This window comes from Strix aluco, chromosome 25, assembly GCF_031877795.1.
Source record: "Strix aluco isolate bStrAlu1 chromosome 25, bStrAlu1.hap1, whole genome shotgun sequence".
Classification (NCBI taxonomy): domain Eukaryota; kingdom Metazoa; phylum Chordata; class Aves; order Strigiformes; family Strigidae; genus Strix; species Strix aluco.
Window position 1 is genome coordinate 5,737,108 of NC_133955.1, and position 24,070 is coordinate 5,761,177.

Below are 24,070 nucleotides of genomic sequence, written 5' to 3' on the forward strand. Positions count from 1 at the left end.
CATGCATCAGAAACACAAGAAGGTACTACCTAGGTGGTGGCTGGGTGCTGGCGTGGTGGACGGGCACGAAGAGAGACCTCCTGTCCGGGGATCCTCGCCCGCGGAGAGAGGAGGAAACACAGACACGGGGTCAAGCTGCAGTGGGGCGGGAGCGCGGGTGCTGCGGCACAGACCTCTCCCGGCCATCAGGACTCTTTCTACCCTTCTCTGAACAAAACCATCCCCCCAAACCCTCGTGTGCCGATGGGAGGGCAGGCCCATGCTGACAGAGCTTGGTTTGAGGGCAGCATCTTTGCAAGGCTCCTTCCCCACCAGTGCCACAAGCTGAGAGAGACATTTTGGCATCTCCAAGCCAATTCTCTGCTCTCACCTGTGGAGACACCTCGTGGGCTGCAGGAGAGCCCACACGTGGCTCCTGGTTGTCGCTGCCGCTTGCCAACGCTCGCCCCTAAACCGTGCTCAGCTGGCGGCTTAAATGCAAGTTTAAGGGTGGCAGCTACAAAAATCCATCCCTCAAGAGTGGAAAAACTCCTCCGCAGCACCCTGCGGGGACCCCGGGCTCCTGCCACGCTGACAGGCAGGAAGGTGCACGCTGGTTTTTGCACCACGTACAGGAGTAGAAGCCAGCCCGTGCATCGGCCCCTCGGCAAGCGAGTGCTAACGCGGCCACGGGCAGCACAAGCAGTTGTGTCGGTGAAGGTGCCCGGTGATGCCAAAGGTGCCTGGTGATGCCGACAAGTGCCGTGCGGTGCCAGGGAAGCTCAGCCCCTGCTCTGAGCGAGGGAGAGCCAAGATCTGCACCAGGGGTAGGCACGGGAGAGCCCCGGCTGCAGCGGCTGCCCTCCGCCTCTCAAACACCCACGGCAGCGCAGGCTGACAAGCAGCGACTCATTCCGAGCTACCCCCTTGCAATTACATTTCCCTTTCTTCCACACACCAGTCAAAGCAGGCTTAAAAAAAAAAAAAAAATTGGAGCTGGGGACACCTCTCTATGTCTGGCTCCGGGAGTGCTGCCGAGAAGTGCCGCAGCGGCCGGGCGGGGGGGACAGGCTGGCCGGGAGCAGAGCTGCGGAGGGCAAAGCGGGGCAGGGAGAGGGCCAAGTGCGCCGCCAGCCAGGGCAGCACGGCTACTTGCCCTGCACCCAGCACCCCTCCGGGTTGGGGGGCAGCAGTGCACCCCAAGGGGCAGAAGCTGGGGGCAGCTCAGGCCTGGGGTCGGGGGGGCAGTGATGACCTTGGAGATGCTGCTTTGCCCCACGCGTGCCTCAGTTTCCCCAGCAGAAGGCACATGTGCATAGCACAGGGTATCCCTGCGGGGGGGTCACTGCTGTCACCCCTCTCCCCAGCTTGCTCCACACCCCATCACCGAGAAAGCAAAAAGAGGGAACAGCGGGGACACCCCAGTGCTGTCCCAGACCTCGGTCCCCTCCAAGCCCCGGCACAACCACGCGCTGACCTTGAACGTGTGCTTCCTGCTGATGTTGTCGGAGGGCTGCACGGCGGCCACGCGGAAGCTGAGGAGGGGGATGCTGCCCAGGATGCTCTCCTCCTTCTCATCTGGTGGGCAAACGTGGCGGGGGGTTACACACACAGAGGGGCTGGGAGCCCTGACTGCCCCCCAGCAAAGACCCACGAGCTGCTGCGGGGACACGCCATCGCCCCTTGCCGCGGGTGGGCAGGCGGGCAGGGCACCTGTGGGAAACCGCTGCCTGCCTGTTGCTCGCCAGCTCTGCTGGGCTCGCACAACAACCTGCTCAATTATTCATGCCCGCCCTTGGCTGCGCTGCCAGGGCTGAGCCCAGCAGAGCTGCCAGGGAGGCCGGGGAACGCGCCTGCGTTAACCCCTCGGGTCCCCGGTGTGGCAAACAAAGGGGTGCTGTGTGTGGCCACCGCTCCCCGGCACGGCTGTCACCTCCGGACCCCTTTGCCCACGCTGGCAAATCAGGCTCCAGGCCTGGGAACAGCCCAGGTTTGCACAGAGGCACCCAGCTGGTGGCCACTGGGTCCTGCTGTGGCTGGTGGCCACCAGGTCCTGCTGGGGGGCACGAGCAGCAGGGGGGGCACCTGGGGCGGGCACACGTTGCCATACCTTTGTAGTAGAAGAGGCAACGATCCACCAGCACGAACCAGCGCTTGTTCCACTGCTTCACCCCCGAGCTGGCCTGCGAGAGAGGGGTGGTGAGAGCAGCACCCACCCGGGGAGGGGGTGGCACAGCCCCACAGGGGGCACCCGGCATGGTGGGGGCTCAGGTACCTGCTTGTAGAGCCAGCCGCTTTTAGTCACGGCGGCGTTGGGGTTCCTCTTCATGGAATTGGAGCGCTTCCCGAAGGCGATGCCCTTGCGGGAGGAGCGCGAAGCCTGCAGAGGGGGAGAGGAGCCGCTCAGTCCCCGGGGGGGCCCCCGACACCCCATCTGCGCTGTTGTCTGCTGTGCCGCACGGCTCCGGGCACCCACCCGGCCTCCGGGGCGCTCTGGGGGCACCTCCGACACCATGGCGTGGTTGGAGGGCTCGCTGGGGATGGTCGCCGGGCGCTTGTTGCCTGTTTTGCTTGACATGTCCAAGGTCTGTCTGTGGCACAGGAGGAGAGCTGAGTCAGCAGAACTGCGTTTCTCCACCCGGCAGGAGCTGCCCCTGGTATCCTCACCCCCAGCACCGGCCCCCCACACCCCAACCCACCTTGGTCCCCCATCACAACCCACTCCCAGACCCCAAAACCAGGGGAGTCGGGAGCCAACTTACTTTTGCAAGTCAAGCCTTGAGCTGTCCTCAGGGACTTGTCCCGTCACTGGGTGCAGGAACGTGTTCCGCCTTTCATTGTGGCTGTGAGAGACAGTGGCGGGGCGGTGGTTAGTGTCCCCCATCCCCGTCCCCCCCTCAGAAACCCGTTGCCTTCAGCACCACATTTGCTGCTCCAACCCCACTGTCCCACACCTGCACCCTGCCCCGAGCGCCCCCCTCAGCCCGCTAACCCCACGCTTCAGATCTGCTCAGCACATTTCATCGGTGTTTCCCAGAAAGCCATTGCCTTGCTGGGAGCCAAAATGAGGTCTCCGGTGGCTGAGCCCTTGTTACTTCTGCTGGTCACATCCCAGATATTACCATAAATCCCGCTCAGAAGTCGCTGCAGAAGCAGTGGCAGCAACGGTCCATCCTGGGCTGTGCCTGCAGCGACAGCCCCAACATCACGTCCTCCCCGTCACTTGCTGATTTTACAGCCATTTGCCAAAACACCTCGAGTCAGGGTCACCTGGCCACGCGGGGCTGTGCACCACTGGACCAAACATCAGCCCAGGACCCACCACCACAAGCTGTTGCAGCTGGAACAGGCCCAGCTCAGCCCCAACCCTGATGCTGCTTTGGTGATGCTGGGGTGCAGCCAAAGGCAGCTGCCCCGGGGGATGCAGGGCTCCCTGGCAGCACCAGGAGAAGCGAGGCAGGGCTCCCACCGGGCTCGACTGGCAGCATTTGCCATGTCCCTGCCCCATCCCGCAGAGCCGGTATTGCCGGGCACCCCGGCACCTCACGGCTCCGGCTGGGGAACGCGCTCACATGCTGGTTCCCGGGGTCCCTCGCTGCTGGAGCTGTGTCAGGAGGAAAGGAGGAGGCGTACCCACAGGTTGAGGGCTTGGACCCCGTCCCCGGGACATCCCTCGTTCCCAAAGCTGCCCGGCACCAGGACACGAGTGCCCCCGGCCACCCGCGAAGCCGACACGCCGACAGCCCAGCACGCTGCTGAACTTCTGCGTGTCAGCAAAACAGGGGAAGTTTGAGCAAGAAAACGCAGCTGCCAAGACCATCCCATCCACACATGCTTCACCCTGAACCTGGGCTCCAGCCAGGCTCTGAAGATATTAACCACTTTCTGCCCAAAAAAGCCCTGCTGTGAGCTGCTTCTCCTTGCAGGTCCCATCCTGCACCCTGGCACGGATCTGCTCTCCCCTGCCAGCACTCCCCCTTGCTTGGGGTCACCTTAAAAACCTGGGCAATGTGTATGCACCCCACAATGAGGGGCAGCACTCGCTCCCCAAAACCCCCCAGCACCAGGTTTTTCTGTGCCACGACCAACATGAGTTATCCACGGAGACAGCCTGCCCGGCCCACGCTCCGACAGCACCAAAAGGGGTTTCTGCCACCCGGGGTCGGAGCCGCTCCGGCACCGTTTGCCCTCGGCAGGTGACTCTGGAGAGGGGTAACACGGCGGTACCAGGGCTGGTCCCAGGCCCCCCCGTTATGCTGACACATGGGCAGGGTGCAAACGCCAAGCGAGCAGCACCCCGACCGCCCCAGCCCTGGAAAGTGGGGGCTGCCAGACCTGTCAGTGCCTGAACCCCAGCCAGGGACACCCCCCCAACCCTGCCCACGACCCTGCACCCCAGCTGGTTTGTGTTCCCACAGGCTGGACTCTCCCCCCACCCTGCCGCCAAGCCCAGGACACCCACCCTACTCTGCAGCGCTCGCCGCTCCTCCTGGCACCCTTCCCACTGCCTCCCCCTGCTCCAAGTCTGCCCCCACCCCCAGATGCGGCAAGACCCCAGAATTGGCCGGAAAAACCTCCTTAAAGCACCCCCCCAGCAGCAGCTCCCTCGGTTGACCCCGCTCCAGAAACTCCCGAGTTCACATCTCCTCCCAAGCACTGCAATGCAGCAGCCACTGCCCGGGCTGAGGGTCCCCCACCACCGCCTGCCCACGGCCACCCCCCAGGCCCCCCACCAGCCCAACCCCAGGGTCCTACCTCACCCTTCGGTCCGCCCGAAACTTCAGCATGATGCCGGGGGCCTTCCCAGCTCAGCGCCGGCTCCCGGCTCCCACCATGGCAGCGGTGGGCACGGCCAGCCCTGTGCCACCGGCCGCCATGCTACGAGGTGATGGCACGTGCCATGGGGACAGCAGCCCCGCGTGGGCAGGGGGACGCCGGCAGTGGGCGAAGGGTCTCGCTGTCCTCTCCCGGATCTCCCAATCTCCCGAGCCCTGCGCCGGTGGCATCGGCGTTCCCGGTGGCAGCGGTAACAGAGCTCCCGTGGGCTCCGGCGCTGCTGGGGTTGGCGAGCCCCGGTGTGCGGCAGCCAGCCGGCAAGCGACGGGGACAAACAGCTCCCGCTCGCGTCCCCGCGCAGAGGAGAGGCGAAGGGCAGCGCTGCACACGCCGCCTCCCCCAGCCCAGGTGCAGCGTTGGGGAGCAGCTGAAGGCAGGCGAAGGGCGAGAGGGGCAGGATGGGGTGGTGGGGGGGGCTGCCAGGTCCCCCCCACCCCGGCAGGACAGTGATGCGCGGGGGGCTGCTCCCCGGGAAGCAGAGGGGGGTGTCGCGGCGAGGGAGGCAGCCACGCCGAGATGAGCTCTGCCGCTGCCCTGGATTCACTGGCTGCATCCCTTCCCCCTGCTTCTGTCCCCAAACCATCCCCGTTCCCCTCCGCCCTCCCCACGCCGCCATCCCTTCCCCAGGTCACACCAACAGAAAATCCCGGGGAGCAGGACGGGCACAAGCACCGACCACCCCGAACAACCCAGCAGCTGCGGCGGAAGGGGGGGGCAGGACCCTGCAGGGCATCCAGCAACGGGGCTTCAGCACCCCCAAAAGCGTGGGGAGCCCGTCACACCCCAGCAGATTAAGAGGGGGGGAGCCCTGGGAGCAGGATTCGGGGTGTCCCACCCTCCGCCTGGGCTGGGCACTTTGGAAAGCAAATGCAAATCCATCAGGACTGTTATGATAATGCCTGGGGAGGGCGGGAAGGCAGCGCTGACATTTCAGAGAAACCTCCAAAGAAGGAAGCGGAGCACACAAAGCCAGCTGGCCTCCATCACGCCGCGGCCCCGCTCCGCCAGCACCCCGGGACCACCTCGGGACGCTGCCCATGCCCCCCGCCAGCCCGCCGTGCTGCTCAGCCTCTCCCCGCCATCACACCGTTCACTGCACCCCAAAAAACTGGGACCCTGAAGTCACGGCTGGGCCAGTCGGTCAGCCCGGGGCGAGCTGGGGATGCTCCCGCTGCTCCTCAGCTGGTGCCTGCTGGGAGGGTGACAGGGAGCAGCCAGGGATGGGAACCCCGTCCCCAGTGTGGGCAGAGGATGTGCCAACGCAGCGGCTTTACCGCTCCCAAACACCTAAATCCACCCTTTTAGGGCACCCTGGGCTGGAGGAGCTGAGCGGTGCCGTCACGGCTCTCCTTGCCAGCTCACCGCCAGCTACCAGTCACGGGGCAAGACATGCGGGCACGGAGAACCTGCCCACCCATGGGCAGCACCAGCCTTGTGCCAGCATTCGCGCCGCTGGCAAACCCACCGGCACCGTCTGTCCCCGCGTCCCCGCAGCAGCGACTCACCCGCTCCTCAATCGCTGCCGCCCTCCGCAGCCAAGCAGCCGGGGGTCAAGGTCCCCCAACGGCCTGTGGGCGCGTGCCAGCCCTCTGCTGGGTGGCAAGGCCGGCGCTCAGCTGGTGGCGAGGCCACCAGCGGAAGCTGTGGCCCCTTCTGGGGATGGTAGCCCCAAGGGACAGCGTGGCAAGGGCAGGAAAGGCGGCTCCCGGGCGTGCTGGACACTGCAGGTAGGAGCCACAGAGCCCACCCGCGGCTGTGCCAGAGGCACCGTCCCCTGCCAGTGTGGGGGTTTCACACCCCATCACCCCATTTCAGTGGCATGGAGGGCTGCGCCAGGCTCGGGGGCCGCTCTGGGAGCCTTTAACCCGGGTTCAATCCTGGCTTCGCCAGCCCGGAGCAGGCGCTGTTCTCCCTTCACCAGCTGGGCTATTTCACAGTCATTAGTAGCCAGGGGTGGGCAGGGACACGACATCCTCCACGGGCCAACGTGCGGACACGCTTCAAGGCTCCAAGCAGCAGCTCAGGGGTGGGGGGTCCCCCGGACCTCTGGGGAGAGCCACAGGAGAAAGGAGTCGGTGCTTTTTGTTGGGGTAAACACCAAAGAAAAACCCTCTAAACCTTCTCTTGATTTTTCATAAGGGTAAGGAGCGAGACAAGGGAATAAATGCAATAACTGAAGAACAAAACTTTCTCTCAAAGCTGCTTTTCTTTCCCCTCCCCAAAGCTGAAGTTTGCTGAGGGCAGGAGGACAACCTTCCTGGCTCCCCCCTGCCCTTCCACAACCCATGAAAGTCACGGCTGTGTAGCTCTTGCAAACCACAAACCATGGCTGGGGGGGACACATCCCTGAGCAAAGCCCGAGGACCCCCACAGCCACCACGGGTGCCATCCCCCACCTGCAGCACCCTGCGGTGCACAACCCCACCGTGCTGCAGCAGCGGAGGGCGGGAGGGTGAGTGGCTTTATGGCTGCAGCTGAGGGTGCGAGAGAGTTAAGGCCGCCCCAGCTGGGAAGAAGCAGGTGAAATGGTGACAGGAGGGAGCGATTTCCTGGCACCAGCCCACGCCAAGGGGCTTGGTGCACCCAAGGTGCCTGCAGCCAGCTCTTGGGTGCGGGGAGCTGAGCCCCCAGCACGCCTCGCCGGGGGGCAAAGCACCGGTGGGTGATGCCAGCCATGCAGGACCCCCAGCCGGCTGTGTGGGGACCCTTCCTCATGGGAGAGGGCACCAGGCGGGCTGAAAAAAGCCCGCTGAGGGCTGGTGTGGGGTGCAAGGGGGGCAGACAACAAGCAGCAAGCAGCCCCCAAAACCCCCCCGGAGTGCGGCAGACGTCCGTTAATAGGAACCACTCCTGCGCTGCGGTCCTCGCCGGGGTGTCGGGGCTCCCGGCTGTTATCTGGCGGTGTGCGGGCGGGAGGAGGGGAGGCACAGGCTCACACCGCCCAGGCGCCGGAGCCTGCCAAGCCCTAAATCCAGAGCAGAGCAGCTGGGCAGGGGGGCTATGGGGAGCTCGACCGGGGTGCGATGCTGGAGCTGCCGAGCTCCCCTCCGAGCTCTCGCCACAGGCTAACGTCATCCCTCCAGCTCCCGGGCTGGCTGTGTGTCACGGGGATCCAACCGCCTCGTCCTCCCACGCCCCAACCCAAATTTCAGCTCCGGCAGGCCCCTCGCCACCCCCATCACCCCAGCCCCTCGGGGTGGGGCTCAGCTGGGATGGAGGGGTGACCATCCGGGGCTCTGCCACCCCAGGACCGTGACAGGCAGCGGCAGGAGGAGGCAGGTGGCCAAGGCTGCCTGCAACCCCCCTCCGAAGCGATAATGAAAACCCTTCGTCTGGATGTTTCACCCACGTTCTCGGGGCAAGCATCCAGGCGGCTCCCAAGCAAGGGGCTTGCGTGGCCATCAGCCAAACACGCTCTGCGCCTTGGCCTCCTTCCTCTGTTTTTCTAGCCCTTTCTTCACCTCTCCCTCTCCTCCTGAGCCACAGCCCTCTCCTCCGACCAGAGCCCTTGAAAACCCTTTTCTCCCAGTTAACTGCAGCACTCAGCACCCACGCGAAGGGACGTGGGGTCACCCTGTCACCCATGGCCCCTGCCAGGGGGCTGGCAGAGAAAATCCACCCTCAGATGAGCAAGTGCAAATTGTCTTGTAAGGGGAGCCCAGGAGTAAATCTGTTATAATGCACTAATAAACCAGACCCCCCACACCCCCGGGGCCATCCTGCTCAGCGCAATGGGTGCACAGGGCTTGGCTCTGCCCCGCGGGGTCAGCACAGCGCATGCTCGAGATGCAATAGGGAAAAAATAAAAAAAGGAGAAAATAATTTAAATTAAATTCTGCAGGCACAGCACGAGCGGGTCAGGCGGAGTCGCTGCAGCCAGGGGATGAGTGCCAGCAGCTCGGCTGCTCCAGCGTCTCCACGCTGGGCTGTCCCCAGCCCCGGCTCTCCGCCGAGCGAGGCCCTGGGCTGCTCCATCGCTGCAGCTACTTCAACCCCCGTCGGATGACTCAAGCAGGAAAAAATAAAAACTGGCCCTGCACGCTCCCCACGCCCTCGGCAGGGCTGAGCTGGCCGTGGGGCATCCTGTGCCAGCCCCGGCCCTGGCCAAAAGCCCAGGGCACAACCCGGTGGGAAACGCTGCTCGGCATTTCCAAATCGCTCTGGACTTGTAAGAGTTACATGTCAGCCCGGGGAGAGGGCAGCCAAAGGAAAAAAGGTTGCAGGGGAAGAGGAGATGGAGGCAAAGGCGGGATGGAGAGCTGCAAGAAACCTCCCCGTGCCTGGCCAGGCACTGCCATGGGCTCATCAGAGCCCACCCGCAGTCCTGGAAATCCCAGCGCCTGCCGGATTTGCAGCCAGATCAACCTTTGGGAAGAAAGCGGCTCATGGGCACTCAAAAACCAGAGCTCAGCGCTGAGCCGCACGCTGAGGTTTCCCTCGGGCCATCCCCAGCACGGCGGGGACCAGCAGCCGGTTCTCCTCCATAACCTCATCCCTGCCCTAATCCCGGCCCGACATCCAGCAGAGCCAGCGTTTCCGGCACAGAAACTGGGGGGCCAGGAGGCAGCGCAGCCCCCCTCGTGCTAATGACCCCAGGCTCCCGCACACGCACAGCCTCCTCCTGCACCCGGTGCTGGCACCGGGGCACAGCCGAGCATTGCCCGCACCCCAAACCACGGGGCCCGCCTGCTGCGCTCCCCCTCCAGTGCAGCTGCGTCTGGGATAGGGCCAGGGAGGCAAAAGCAAAGGTTAATTTTGCCTCCTGCCCTCATCTGCCCCAGGAGGGAGGGTGCCGGTCCCCCCAACCGCACACATCATCTGCCACCGCGGTGCCCAGGCCGGGAGCACCCCGACTCGCTGCCCATCACCGATGCTGGCAGGAACAAGCAGCCCCTCCCCGGATTGCTCTGCCCCACGCGCCTCAGGAGGGTTTTGGCGTGAGACACAGCAGCCAGCGAGCACCGCGGCCAGGCCAGGCTTTACCACCCGCTGCATCAACCCTGCGAGTCCCCCACGGGAGCCTGGCCGAGAGGGAAGGCAGGAAAGCTTGAGCTGGATCCAACTGGGAAGCAGCAGAGCTGCCGAGCCAGGGCAAAGTCCCCCGCAAGGGCGGATGGCAGCTCCCGCACACCCACAACCCACGTGCGACGTCACCGTCACCACGCAGCCGGGCAGGCACAGGAGGGGTGGTGGCCCCCAAACAGGGACATCCCAGCCGGCCAGAATTTGTGGGGAAGGAGAGTGGGAGAAGCTGCCGTTGTCCTCGGCAGGGCAGAGCAGGACGGCAGGGAGCAGGGGGAAGTCAGGGGATTTCCAGAGAACAAAGCGGCTGCTGGCAGCCAGCACTGCCGGCGGCGGGGAGGGCGAGTCCCCCGCTCCAGCTCCAGCTGGGGTCAGGGAAAAAGCACAAAAAGCACCGGGAGTTTGTGTTTTATCTCCCTGGCAACCCCGGCTCCATCACAGGCATGACCCAAGGGGCGGCCCGGCCAAAAAGGCGCTGCTGCAGGAGACGGAGAGTTTGGGGCAGGCACAGCAGCATCCCATATGCATGGGGTGACATACAGCCATGTGATGGGTGGTCCAGGACCCAGCACAGAGCAGGTGACAGGCCATGCCCTGGCAGCACTGAGTGCTTTAACCATGTCGCTCCGTTGTCCCTTCTTGGGGACAGAGCCCAAACCCCACGTGCACGGGGTTGGAGGCTCCCCAAGCTACTGTGTCCATGGGGGACAGGGCAGCCCCACAGTAGCCAGCCACTCTCCAGCGGCATCACTAAGCCGAGCATCCTTCCCCACCCGTGGGGTGACCAGGGAGCGGATCCCCCAGGGGAGGAGCAGGGATGAAATCAGTCGTGGACGGATGCAACTGCAAACTGCGGGGCTGGGAGATGAGGGGCAGGCGGGGGGCAGCTGCCGGCACACCGAGCCGGACCGCGGCAGACACCGAGAGGCACGGGGCACCAGCACAGTGGACACGAGACCTCAAAAGCGTTTATCGGATCAGGATGCAACCCTTCAGCCTCACCCCCCACACTCCAGAGCCTCCTACAAATCTGGAACCGCTGCGGGGCTGCAGACTTCCCCCTCCCTTACCCAGGGCTGGGGCTGCGGGGGGCCGGGGCGGCAGGGCCACGGCTTGTGGCTGGGCTCGGTGCTGCTACCGAAACCCAGCCAGGGGCTACAGAGGTGCCTGGGCAGCTGTGATGCCCCTGCCAAAGGTGATCCACGAACGCAGCCTCCGAGCCACAAGCCAGACCCAGACCTGGAGGGTTTAAACCTCTCGTTAAGCTCTTTAAGAAACCACTTCCAGTGGGCAGAAATACCTGTCCTAAGCAATCGCTGGTACGAGGCATCAAAACAAACCCGGCCCCAGCCCCTCCCCAGCCAGGTCAGGTCAGGAGCCAGGATTATGGCAGCAGTGCTGGGGAAATCCTGCTGGGACAAATCCTCAGCACCTGCTGAACCCCTCGCACACGACAATCACACCAGCGTCCCGACGGTGACGGGCACCGCGGTGCCTTCCCTGCTGCTCCCCGTGCCTGCCAGCCTTCCAGCTGCGCCCGTCACCGCCCCGGCCGCCCTCCCTGGGTCCCCAGTTGCTCTTGGCCACCGTCGGGCACCAGCCGCAGACAATGGCCCACGTGTGGCACGGCCGGGCTCCGTGCCGACGCTGCACGCACACACACGCACGCACTCACCGGTGCCGCCGCTCATCCCCTCCGTCCACGCCGCTTGCCAAGCCGGTGGCTCTCCCGCAGCCGGGGTGGATGGTTTCCTTCCAAGCCCACGGAGACCATCATTGGTATCAATCATTAACAGCCACGGCAGCTGCCGGCAGCCTTAACCCCCTCGGCACCACGCCGCTGCGGGACGAGCACGGGAAGCATCCTTTGCTCGTGCTGGAAGCCCCTTTAACAGCACGGCAGGCCGCTGCAGCCCAACGCGCCGGGGAGGCAAAGGGGTTTCCAAGGGGCTCCGCACCCCCTGTGGACCCGCGGCCGTTCCCCCAGCATCACCTATCTGTGCTCCCCAAAGCGCTCCCTCGGCAGCGTGGGCCCCCGGCCGCCCCGAGGGCTGTATCCTGCTCTGCATCCAGCTGAGACATGAGAAGCTCAGCCACGGGAAAGCCCCCGTCCCCCTCATCCTTGGGGGTCAGACCCACAGCCCTCTGCCCCCCGAGGAGTGGGGCAGCACAGTGGGGCAGGGGGCTGCTCCCCCCCACAAGGGCAGGAGGTATGTCCATCCCCTCCTTGCTGGGGGAGCTGCGTCAGGATGGGATCTCTCAGCTCAGGGGTCCTGGAGCTCTCCCTTCCCGCAGCTTTTCCAAGGAACATCAATGGCTGTAACTTTATCCGAGCGTGTTTACAACCCAGCCGCAGCTCTTGGCTCCCTCGGCCATGCCGTGGGCCAGCTCAGCTCCCAGGGCTGCCACTCAGCCAGCACACGGTACTGCTAGGGTCTCCCACATGCCGCGGTGCCCACGGGGATCACCGCCACGGAGAGGGGGCACCGGCACCCAGAGCTGCAGGAGGAGCACAGGGGCTGTTCCGGTGTCTCAGCTCTGGGAAGTGGGACAAATGTCCCTGTCCCCCCTCCCCTGGCACTGGCTGCAGCGCGGCTGCGTTACCCAACCTGTGAAGGGGTTGAATGATTAACCTCCAGCTGCGCCGTCACCAGAAGGGCCCTGCTCTGCCCACGCAGCATGACAGCACCTGGGGAGCGAACCCCCATGCCCCCCAGCCCCAAGCCCAGCTGGCGGCACCGGCCCCCACTACCCCAGCACCGTCCCGTGCCAGGACCTGGAGCAGGGACACATCCGGCTCGGCCAGCCCGGAGCAGCTGCCGCGTCCCCCCGCAAATGCAGACGGGGCTCAGTCCCTGTCCTCAGCCCCATCCCAGCTCCCGTGGCTCTGGGGGTACTCACAGCCTGTGGCACCCCGCTGGCACCGCAGCCCAGCTCCAGCTTCTGGACACCAACACGCCACCGATTTCGCTTTCTCCAGCCCCGGCCACAGCCCCGGGGGTGTCCGGGCTGTGAGCGCTCATAAATAGCTTTGGACAAACATCTGCACGGCAACACCCCGCGTAGGCTGGAAAGCGGAGGGCTGCTGTGGGGATGGTTTTAATCATGATATAAGACCATCAAATGGCTAAAAAAACCACAGACGGGAATGAGCTGTTAAATAAGTGCAGACACAGCGGCTGATAAGACCCACCGGCAGCGGGGCTGGGCTCGGCCTTTGCATTTCCCACTCCCCGCACCCACACGGGACACGGAGCCACAAGCTCTGTGCAAACCTCCGAGTTGGGAGCACTTGGAGGGCGCAGGGCCAGGAGCAGGGTGCTGAAATTAAGCATCCCCCTGCTTCTGGCAGTGAGTTTTGGGTGCTGCTATTCCCACTCGGATCTGAGCCCACAGGGACACGGAGCGGGGTGAGCCCCAGCCTGGGCTCAATCAGCCACGGCAGGCTGTGCCGCTCCCTGTAGAGGCTCTTGATTGTTTTTGTCTAAATTACCAATTTTCCGCTGTCGGATCTCCCACAGGCAGCTCTCACTCGAGTGCTTTAGCAAACGGGTGCGCTCATACGGATGAAAAACAGTCGTAAATGCAGCACCCCGGGGTGCGGGGAGCATGACACGGCGCCTTGCTCTGCCAACACCAACCCTGCCAGCCTGCGTGGCCTCGCCACCGCGGCGGGACCCCGGCAGAGCGCTGCCGGCACGCTTCCCGCGGGAATTTGGGTTCTGGGAGGCTCTGGGTTTGGGGATTGTGGCAGCCCTGGCTCTGCCCCAGCTCACGAGCTTCACCGTGCCGCTGCCAGCCCTCTCCAAGTGACTCATCGGCTGCTCTGCGTCCCGACCTCCCATAGTCAAGTCCCGACGCATTCGGCACATTCCTGGCATAGCCGGCTGTGCCGTGCCGGCACGGAGCCCCACACCTGCCGGAGCAGCGAGGCTGGGGGGATGCCAGCAGCCCGCTGGCTTCTCTGCAAAGAGGCTCATGCACCCCGGGGCTCCGTCATGGTCTGGTGGCCACAGTGGTCCAGCATGGCCATGTGTGCCCGTGGGGATTTAGCTTTGGGCAGGAGCTCTGCCTGCCATGCCGTGGCAAAGCTGGTCTAGTCGGCAGGTTGTCATCGCGGGCAGCCTGTCACCCTCCCCAGCAGCACAACTACCGTCCCAGTTGCCTTCCTTGTGCGATGCTGCACTTCCCCTACATCAGCATGGGTGTGATGGCAGTATATGGGGAAACTCTCCATTTTTAGATCTGGTCCTGTACCTTCACAGGCCTCGGAACAGCTTGTAACTGAGCTGTGACGCAACAGCACACACGTCTCGGTTGTGCAAGTGCATTGCACCAAATAGCTCCCAAGGACAGGGCGAGCACCAGCTCTGGGCAGCTCGGGGCTGGCTGAGGGTCTCCAACCCCCATGTCCTGCAGCCCCGGAGAGCAGCCTGTGATCATGGCGTGAGTGCCAGTGAGTGCAATGTGCGGAGCAGCCAAAAGTGCTCCCAAGTGCCCAGGAAGAGCCACCACAGCAGGGATCTGCCGTGGCCAGGAGCCGAGCCTGGCACTCGCAGATGCCTCTGACTCCTCCTGGCCCCAGCACTGACAGCCCCCAGTGCCAGAGCTGCCCGGGCGTGCGCCCACACTGCCGGCCTCCGTGTACAAACAGAGCAGGAACCAAAGGTCCCCCAAACCAGGAGGTTTGTTCTTAAGCAAACAGACCAAACCAAACATGCACAGGCCCTCCCTGGACACCAGGCACAGGCTCGGGATCCGCTGACTTTGCCGAGCTTGCCTCCGCCTCCAGCAGCAGTGCCGTCCTGGCGTGGAGCATCCCTGGGGGGAGGAAGCACAGCCGAACCCCCGTGTGCTGTGCCGAGCTGACACAGCCAGAACGGGTCTCCAGAGACAGAGATAAATCAGCGTGTCAGGGCTCTCTGCACCAAATCCCCGCGGCCCCGTAAACCGCAGCTGACCAACGCGCCCGCCCCGCTGCCGAGCTGGGAGCAGCTCTGCACCAGGACGTGGGTGCTGGGGAGTTGGGTGCTCCTCGTGGCCCTGGGGATCTGTCTCCAGCACAGCCCCCAGCAGGCAGGTCGGGTTGGACACTGTCCAGTTCCTCTTAACACCCACCAAGAGCTCGGCTATCTGCAGGCGCTCGCCATATCGAGCCATTAGCCTCCTCCACTGGCCACTAAACGCTCAGCCTGGCCATTAGCACCAGGACGGGCGCAGCGATGTCCTCGCTGCCCTCGGATGGGACGGCCCTGATTTTATTGCTATCTCCAGCCCACCACACCCTGGTGTGGCAGAGCCGTGGCCGGGGCAGTCGGGCACAGCTTCCCGGTGAATCACTGGTTGCTCCCAGCTTCCCAACAGTGTCCTAATTAGTCCACGCAGCCAACAACAGCCCCGAGGGGCAGTTGAAAGGGAAAAGCAAGAAATCTCCTGGGGGGAAAAGCAGAGGGAGCTGCAAACCTTCCACACCCACCAGACTGGACCCCTCAGAGTCTGTTGGGGTGGTGCAAAGCCAGCGCGGGGACAGGGCACGCCTCTGTGCCACCAAACAGCCCTCGTCTTGTTCCTCGTCCCCCTCCCCGCAGCCACCTCCGCAACGGTGCAAACGCCGCGGGCGAGTTTAGTAGCGTGGCGCCGGCTCTGCAGAACGAGATCTTCCCCTGAATGAAGTTTAGTCACCGTGGGATGTTTCCAATTGGAAATCAGGACAGTTCCAGGCTGAACACACGCCAGCTTTCCACTTCTCAGAAATCCCATTTGCAAGCGAGCCTGTTGCCAGTTCCCCCCTTCTCCCCCAGCATCACGTAAATAAACGCCGCCCCAACGCTCCCTCCGCCCCGGCGGGGAGATGCCGCCTCCGGCCCCAGCCCCGCGTCCCCCACCGTGCCTGGGGAGGGAAGCTGGTGGGACAGGAGTCGCTGAGCCGGGCTGGCGCTGGAGCTGGGCCAGTCCCAGCCCCGTGAGGGCTCCTGGCGATGCCGTTGCCAGCGGCGGTGCAGCCTGGATGAGCCCTTCACCAACGCGCCTGCCCGCAGCTTCCCCCCGAGGATGCTCGAAGGCAGCCAGGGCTGGGGAGCTGCATCAGGTTTACTCAAGGGGAGCAAGCACAGTGGCTGCCCTCTACAAGGAACTGGTTTGCTTGGCACTGGGAAGAGCCGGAGGCTTGTGCTGAGTTTCTGGAGGGCAGAGATGGGCCGATACACGTGGGAAGAGCAGTCGGGTGCCAGAGAGGTGGGGGATCCCTTCGCCAGGTGCCTGCAGCACGGTGGCTCCTGCTTTTCTGGGGGTTTGGGGCAGAGAAGGGTGTTCCACACACATGGAGACCAGCGTCCCCAGCCCAATCTGGTCCAGAAATCACTGGGAATCAAGGGAACGGACAAGGTAACGTGATCACAAACCTCAACTCCTTAGGAAACCAGTAAGTGGAAAAAAGCCAGCCACGCACTTGACTCGCCCTGATGCGTTCTCCCTCCCGTGTCTCCCTGCCCCAGCAGGATGGAGCAGGCACCGCGTGGCGACCACAGAGGTGACATCCCAGCTCTGCGCCACGCTGGGCATCGCCAGAAGCTGCTCAAGGTCCCTCCTTGTCACAAAATTAATTAGTGACCCTGAGGCATGGGGATGGAGTGAAGGACATGCTGCCGGGAGGAGGGAGCGCTTTGTTCCAGGGCCTGGTTCTTCACCCACCATCACTGGAGGAAGAGGGGAGGAAGGAGCAGGATGGTGCCAGGATCAGGCTCAGCTACAAACCCACCACCCTGCCAGCGCTGGAGAGCAGTGGGGAGATTGCTCCCATCTCCCGGGCATCCCCGTGGATGGCTGGAAGCAATGGGATGGAAACCGCAGCCATCCTGTGCTGCAGAGCAGGGCAGACCTGCAGCAGCCTCACGCTGCTGCCAGCTGCTGAACAGGGGCCACAGCACCCGCCCCTGCCCAGTGCTGGAGCATCCTCCAGTGCTCGCAGGGTGCTGGGTGTCAGCGTTCCTCTCGGCTGCTCTGGGAGACGGCGGTGGCTCAGCTGGAGGGTGTGGGGAGAAAGGGGCTTTTCCAGGCTCTGGGAAAGCACAGGGAGGCATGGCAGGGTATGGCGGAGAGTTGCTTTAAAAAAGCCTTTCTGAAAACATCCCTTTAAACACAACCAAGCAGGCAACGCAGCTGGGTCTCTCCCCCAGGAGGAGAGGTGATTTTAAGCAACGTTTCCAGGAGATCGCAGCATTATTCCCCAGTCAGCTCAGCTAAGGGCAGGGACAGCAGCTCCCCCAGGCTTCCGAGCCAGCCCATGGCACAGGGCACGAACCCTGGGCAGGATCCCACCCCGCATCCTGGCTGGAAGCGGAGCCGTGTGTGTACCCGCTTGGGTGCCTCTGCCCCACTCCCAGCTCTGCCAGCCTTATCGTGCTGCCACACCTTCCATTTAGCTCCCTGCGAGGAGTTTAACCCCTGGGAGAGCGCAGCCCGGCTTTCCCGCGCGCCATGCCCGTGCCTGTGCCCGGTGGGACGTGCTGCAAATGCCACCACCGTGCTGATGCCCACCAGCCACCCTCCCCACGAGCCTTGGCCCCGTGAGCGGCTCTGTAGCCACCCTCCAGCAAAGCCCAACTCGCTGGCTGCCCCAGCGCAGCGTGAACCCCTCCAGCACCTCCATCCCCTTTGCTTCAGCCCTCAGGGCTCTTCCTGCAACCCCCTGGTCCCCTCCTTACCCCCCGCCACCGGTCGGGCTGCGAGGGCAGAGCACCCACAATTGGCTCAGCCTACCTGCTGGTTGGGCGCTGCCGGGGCCGTGGGGAGGGCGGTGGGCTCGGTGCCAAGCCCCAGGCTGGTGGGGAAGGGGAAGAAGTGTCGGTCGCCTCCGAGAGCCACCACGTCCGAGCGTGGCAGGGACAGGCCCCGGCTGATAAGCTAGGTCTGAAATCTGAAACTGGAGGTTGGCTCCTTCCTATATAAACAGGCGCTCGCACACACACACACACCCCGTGCGCGCCGGCTCTCACGCCACTCCCGCTGCTCCCGGCCACGCCAGGCACCCACCAGCCCTCTGCCGGGGATGGCCACGAGCCCAGCTGGTGGCCACTGCTGCCTGAGCCCCTCCGCCACCAGTCCTGGCCCTGAACCAGCTCAGAGCGAAGCCTGATACTGGTTTATGTCGTGCTTCAGTTGTATTTTCATGCCCTAGAGAGCTCTGCCACCAGGCTCCAGGCTTTGGGAAAGGGGTAGGGACCCACCGGCAGGCACCACCTCCCTGGGTGCTAAAAACAGCAATACAGGAAAAGCAAACAGTGCATTTTTTAACCTCATAAAACAGGTTGGAGGGACTCAGCACCATGCTGGATCATCTGACAGGGTACCTGCAGTCATTGAAAATTGCCGTCATGGGAAATGTCAGTCCCCCTCGCCCAGCAGTGATGGGCAGTGATGCCATGTGCACGACCCAGGGTGGTGGGTGCCCGTCACCGTCCCTGCCGAGCAGTGCAGGCAGCTGAGCCCCTCCGCTTGCCAGGGCCATGGTGGCCAATAGCCAGAGCGCAGCCGTGCCGTGCCACCGCGGGACTTCCTTGTGCCAGCACCGCCACGGCCGCACTTCCTCCAGCGGGACGAAACCCTCAAGGAGACACAACCCTGCCCTGTTTTTCCCAGTTCTCCAGGCTCACCTACAGCCCAGAACCGGGGCGGCCACATACCATCGGCGAGGCTGGGCTCTGCGCACGGCTGCTTGCTTCACCTCAGCTCCAGCCCGTGGGGCGAGCGGGGCCATGCACTGTGCCCTGCTCGGGGATGTGAGGCCAGCCCCAGGCACTGCCCATGGGAAAGGGGGGTCCCCAAACTGCTTTGCCAGCTGGGGGTGACGCCGCTCCGTGGCATGGAGAGGGTCTCGGTGGGCACGTCCATGAGGACCTCTCCATCGTGCAGCTGCATGTGGCATCCCCGTGCTGGGGAGCTCGGCGCTGAGATGGGGCAGCTCGTGTCTGGGGGCTGCTGGCGCTGCGTGAGTACAGCCCGGGGTTCCCCTGCGCTCCTGGGGGCTGGATCCAGCCGAGGAGTCTCCTCCATCTGGGGTGCAATGAGCCCCACAGCTCTCTGCGCCAGCTCCCCGCCCCGGTTGCACAAGCGGCCCCCAGGGCACTGCCGGGCGTCGCACAAACAACAACAGCCTGTTTATGAGCAGGCAGCACGAGGGCTGCGGGCAGGGCATCACCCCAGCTACCTGCCTCCAGAGCTCTTATCGCCCTGTCTGATCCCGGGGAGGAAGAGTGGGAGACATGCTGATCCCCAGCCTGGCTGCCCGTGGCTCCCCGGGCACCCTCCGCTGTTCATCCCCCCCGGGACAGGGCCACCAGCTGCCCCCCGAGCCCCCACCGAAATGCTGTCACGGTGCAGGGCACGAGGACCCTTCCCAGTACAGGCACCGGCACCGTGGGTCCACCCCATGCAGCTCCCTGACCCCCAGCATCTTGCAAAGGTACTTTGGAAGAGCAAATTTGCCTTCAGAGAGCCAGGATTGACTGGGTATGGAGGGGATGAGATGGCCTCGGGCAGGGATTTCCTCCCCAGGGCCACCCCGAGGGACTTTGGCCCCACGAGGACGGATCCTCCTGCCCTGCCCAGACAGCACCCGCTGTGCACTGCAAGCAGCCCTGGCACCGGGCAGCACCTCTGCACAAACACCTCCCCTCTCCCGCTCCTCCAGGACACACCGACACAGCCCGGCAGCACCCAAAATCATCTTCTTCCAGCAAACCATAAATCCCCAGGAATGGAGCAGAGACCACCAGCAAGATCTGGGGCTCCTGCCAGCACAGACTGAGATTTTGGGGGTTGGAGGGAGAAGCTGGGGCTCCTCCTCAGGTATTTTGAATGCACCACTTCTACTTAAGCAGCTAGATGAGCCCACAGTCATCTCCTCGGCCTAAAAAAATTTTTTTTTCCATTTTCCTTTGCTTAAAGAGAAGAAGGGACAGGGTTGAACCTGACACACTGTTCCCATCCCTGGTTTCTGCACCATCCACGCAATGAAGGTGCATCCTCCAGCCGTGCCCCAGCGCCGGGACACGGAGCATCGCTCCCCCCCGACAACCCGCGCCTGAACCCAAGGTCCTGCTTATCTGCAGCACAAGCATGTCTGGTGATAAGCCCAGGGATAAGATAAGGCCCCGTGCAGCCTCGCTGCTATCACAGGCCCTTCCTCCAGCGCTGCGCCCCAAGGCTGAGGGGTGCTGCACCCCCCAAACATCCCCCCGGCCACCCCCACGCAACCTCTCGCTTTAATGAGCTTTGAAAGATTCATTACGTTCACACACAACAGTTGCTTGTTGTTTCCAAATCAAACAATCCACTTGATTCAGGGGAGAGGGGAAAAATGAAAAAAAAAAAATGCAAAAACAAAACCCACACACTACAGTAAACAATTTGTCTGGGGAAACCTGGCAGCAAAGGTGGGGGGGGGCATGGCGGGGGGAGAGAGCTGCACACAACCCGACTGCATTAGGCTCGCAATAAAAACTGGAATTGCTAATCATTGCTGCTCAGCCGACCTGAAAGAAGAGATGCCGCCGAGGAAAACAAACCCACAGGCCGCGAGAGCAGAGCATGTGGACTTCACCGGGGGCTGGCACACACACCTGAGCCTTCCTCCGAAGACCTCTCCTCCTCCTCCTCGCTGCCTCCCACTGCATCACCCTGCCTGCGCTGCCAGGAACCCAGGGCTGAGCATCCCCCGTGGGGCGATGCCATGGATGCAAACCCACCCTGGGAGGGAGGAGAGCAGCTCTTGGGGCCATCCAAAAAGATGGGCCCTCCCCTGGTGCCTGTTCATACCCGGGTCCGTCTCCCTCCCACCCGAACTCAGCATTACACGGTGCCTGGGCACGGCGAGGGAAGAAAATGGGGTGGATTGGCACGCTCAGTCCCATTCCCAGAATCTACAAAAGGGATCTGCCAGCGCGTGGGCACCCCCACCTCCGGCAGAGCCAGCCTGGCCTTTAAAATAGGAGGACTGAGGGAAAAAAAAGACCAAAACAACCCCCCTCCACGCATGTTTGCCTCCCAGCATCCGTGCCAAGCTATAAATACCCAGCACTCTCCGTTCCGGCTGCGGGGTGGGGGGGCTTAAATGGGACCGGAGCGAAACGGGGAGCGGGAGGAAGGAAACAGGGCAGGAGGAAGGGAGAGGAGCCCCCTTCTCACCCAGCAGCACTGGGGGGGCGTGGGGCTGGGATGGCTCTTCCCCAGGGGTAACGCGGGAGCTGGGCACAGTGGCCACAGGTCGGTCAAGCCACCAGTGGGGACAAGCAGGGGCGAGGCAGAGGAAATCCCCAAAAGGCCCTGGAGGCTGCGGAGCGGGTGCCAGGAGGGAGGGAAAGGCAGCGCTGATAGGAGCCAGGGCAACCTGCCAGGCTGGCGCGGGCACTGCGGGGACACGCTGCCTCCCAGTGCCCCCAGTGCCCCCAGTGCTGGGAGGAGCAGAGCAGGAGGGGGAGCAAGCACAAAGGAGACCCCTCTATCCGGACACCCTGCCCCTGATCTCTCCATCCTGCTCCTGGGAGGAGTGGAGCTGGTGTGGACCCGGTGTGGACCCCACGGCACCCACCCAAGCACCCTGCGGAGGACAGGGCTCAGGGTGGGGTGGGGGGGGGCTGTGGGGAGCGAGGCCAGGGGTGGAGGAAGCCCTTTTAAGTGCAGCCCCACCGCAGGATTGCTACCTCGTTACAGAGCAATTACAGACTAATTATATGATGGTAACACCCAAACCCCGATCAGGAAATGGGACTGCTGGGTGCCAGGTCGTGCACGCATGCACAGGCGCACACGCACACGCTCACACACCCCACGAAACCTCAGGAGCCCTCTGGAGCGGGGTCAGGACACGTCAGAGGGAGGCACCTCACCCGAGAGAGGTCACCGCCTCAAATCCCTACTGTGCTGGCTCTGTGCCTCAGTTTCCCCACTTGTGGTTGGGCATCCCGCTCCAGCCGCTGCCCTGCCTCTCCCCAGAGGCATCGATACAGCCCCGTGCTGGGCTACCCCAGCCCTGCCCTTCGCCTCAGCCCCCCCTGCGCCCCAAAAGCACCGGCAGTGGCTCTGCCTCGGCACGGAGCACCCCCGTCCCACCAGCCCCATCCCGCCGCCCTCCCCTGGCCTCAGGCCGGCAGCGGGGTGCTGCCACCAGGCCCCAGGACCCACGGGACTGGGAGTTGGGGTCCGTGCTGCTCCCCTGCCCACAGGCACCCTCATGGGAGCCAGAGAAGCCCTAAGAGCCCACTCCCAGGGCTATGGTGGCACCCAGACCGAGGCCACCATGCCACCCCAGGGACAGGGCACCCCAAACTCCCCCTGAGCACGTGCCCAGGATGGCTCCCAAGAGCAGGGGAACTTTAACCGCATAAATAACATTCCTGTTGGCTCCCCGCCGGCACAGCCCTTATCTGTGGTGGGCTAGCGCAGGCCTGTCCGTGGCCCAGAGAGGCCACTGGCCCTATCGCTGTGCCCAAGGACGCTGGGGAAGGGGACAGCTCGCCGGGAGCATGCGGGGCTGGGCGTCACGGCCATGAGCTGGACCCTCCCCACCAGCTCCCAGTGCTCTGCCCCATCACCCCACAGCACCGTGAGTCCATCCCGGGTTGCCCGCTGCCAGGGACCCTCGGGGACAACGGGGACATTTTGCCACCGGAGCCTCTGGCGATGGCAGCGGGGACAAGGTCATGCCAATAACAGATTGTGGCTAGCAGGGGAGGAGACGCGGGGAGGAAGGGGACAGGATGCGAAGCGGCAGCGCTGAGGGCTGATGAAGGGCCTGGCATCTCCGGGCACACAGGGAGAGATGGGAAACGGGCTCCTTCCTCCCCTCCGGGAACTCATCACCGCGATTGCAAGTGAGTGTTGGAGCCCAGAGGCCCCGGAGTTTGCACACAGCTCTCGAAACCCTCATCTCCCTGACAAGAGGGAGAGCAGCCGGCAGCCAGAGTCGGAGCTGCGGGCGGCCCCCGCGAAAGGTCACTGCATTTGCACATTCACAAAACATGCATTTTATAAAAAAAAAAAAAAAAAAAAAAAGAGGGGAAAAAAATATCCCACGCTCGCATGGCAAATCTGGCAAACGTGCTGCAGGAAGATCGGGACGGCGGAGGAACCGGCGAACCACAGCCCATCCTGCCCCAGCCTGGGGACCCCCAGCACCCCGGACTTGGCAGGCTGGCATCATGCAATTGGCGTTAAAATAATCAGACAAAGGCAAAACCAGCAGATTTCTATCTCCTGATTTGCTTTTGCTTTCTGGGCCCCGAGGGTGCAATCGCATTTTCAAATTTTCTGGGAGAATAAAGGCCAGAAAATTGGTTTCAGGGCATCAAGCAGATGGCCGGGGGGCTGGGGCTTTGGGGGACCTCCCGCCCCCCCCCCCGAGCATCCCCCCCTGCAAGGGGGTGCAGAGCTGAACCCCCGCCCCACTGCAGGGCCCTGGGCTGTGGGTCCCAGCTGTGGGACCCGAGCAGCCAGCCTGGCCCTGGGGCCGGCTGCGCAGGGGGACAAGTGACAAGCGATGGTGACTCCAGGGACCGTGAGGATGGGGGTGAAAAGGGAGAGCAGGGGCCTGAGCTGCCTCCGGCTGCGGTCGTGGCAGGTCGGGGATGCTAAACCCGCGTGAGCTGCTTTCTCCAGCTGCCCCACGCACCCTGGCCTCATCCTGCACCCATCTACCGGGCCCCGAGGAACACAAAAAGCCACAACACCCCGCCACCACCAAATCACATGAGGATTCTCCACTGCTGGAAGTGAATCCCTGCAAAGCCAGGGGGGATTCACCTCCTGTAACCGCAGAGAGGGGCAGAGATGGCGGTGCAGGAGGGGAAGCTGGGCTGAGCCCCAGTGTGAGTGAACGGCGGTGCTGAGCCCACAGCGAGCTGCAGCCGGGCTCGCCCTCACCAGCCCCACCTGCGCTGGCAAAGCTCTTTAAACCCAGCCAGCTCTGGGCTGTAATTAGCCCTCGCCCGCCGGATCACAGGCACCGCGGCACCCACCTGCCAGCTGCAGCTCAGCACCCACCACAGAGGGGTCCGGACCTCTCGCCCTGGCCAGGTCCCTCCAAACCCTCCCCAGTGCCCGGGCTGGAGCCGGGGGGTGTGAGGCTGCTGGGGGCAATGCCAGTGGGATGGGGTTTTTAAGCTGTTCCTCCGCAGGCACGCACACCCCATCCTCAACCAACACCGAGCACGGTCCCCGCGGGGGTCCAGCACCCACC

The 24,070-nt window shown here is 63.9% G+C and overlaps 1 protein-coding gene across 7 annotated transcripts in view; it reads right to left on the bottom strand.

Moving 5' to 3' along the window:
- Window positions 1-24,070, bottom strand: part of PLEKHA6 (pleckstrin homology domain containing A6) — a 65,785-nt gene that overhangs the window by 17,154 nt on the left and 24,561 nt on the right. For 4 of the 7 annotated variants that reach the window (XM_074850518.1, XM_074850516.1, XM_074850519.1 and 1 more), the window contains 4 exons: window positions 2,742-2,822; window positions 2,255-2,570; window positions 2,090-2,162; window positions 1,457-1,557 (listed from right to left, as the gene is read on the bottom strand). In XM_074850518.1, coding sequence (XP_074706619.1) covers window positions 1,457-1,557; window positions 2,090-2,162; window positions 2,255-2,570; window positions 2,742-2,822 — 571 coding nt within the window. Of the gene's footprint in view, window positions 1-1,456; window positions 1,558-2,089; window positions 2,163-2,254; window positions 2,571-2,741; window positions 2,823-11,512; window positions 11,627-24,070 lie in introns of those variants that run through there. The other 3 variants (XM_074850517.1, XM_074850522.1, XM_074850521.1) reach the window with 2 other exon arrangements.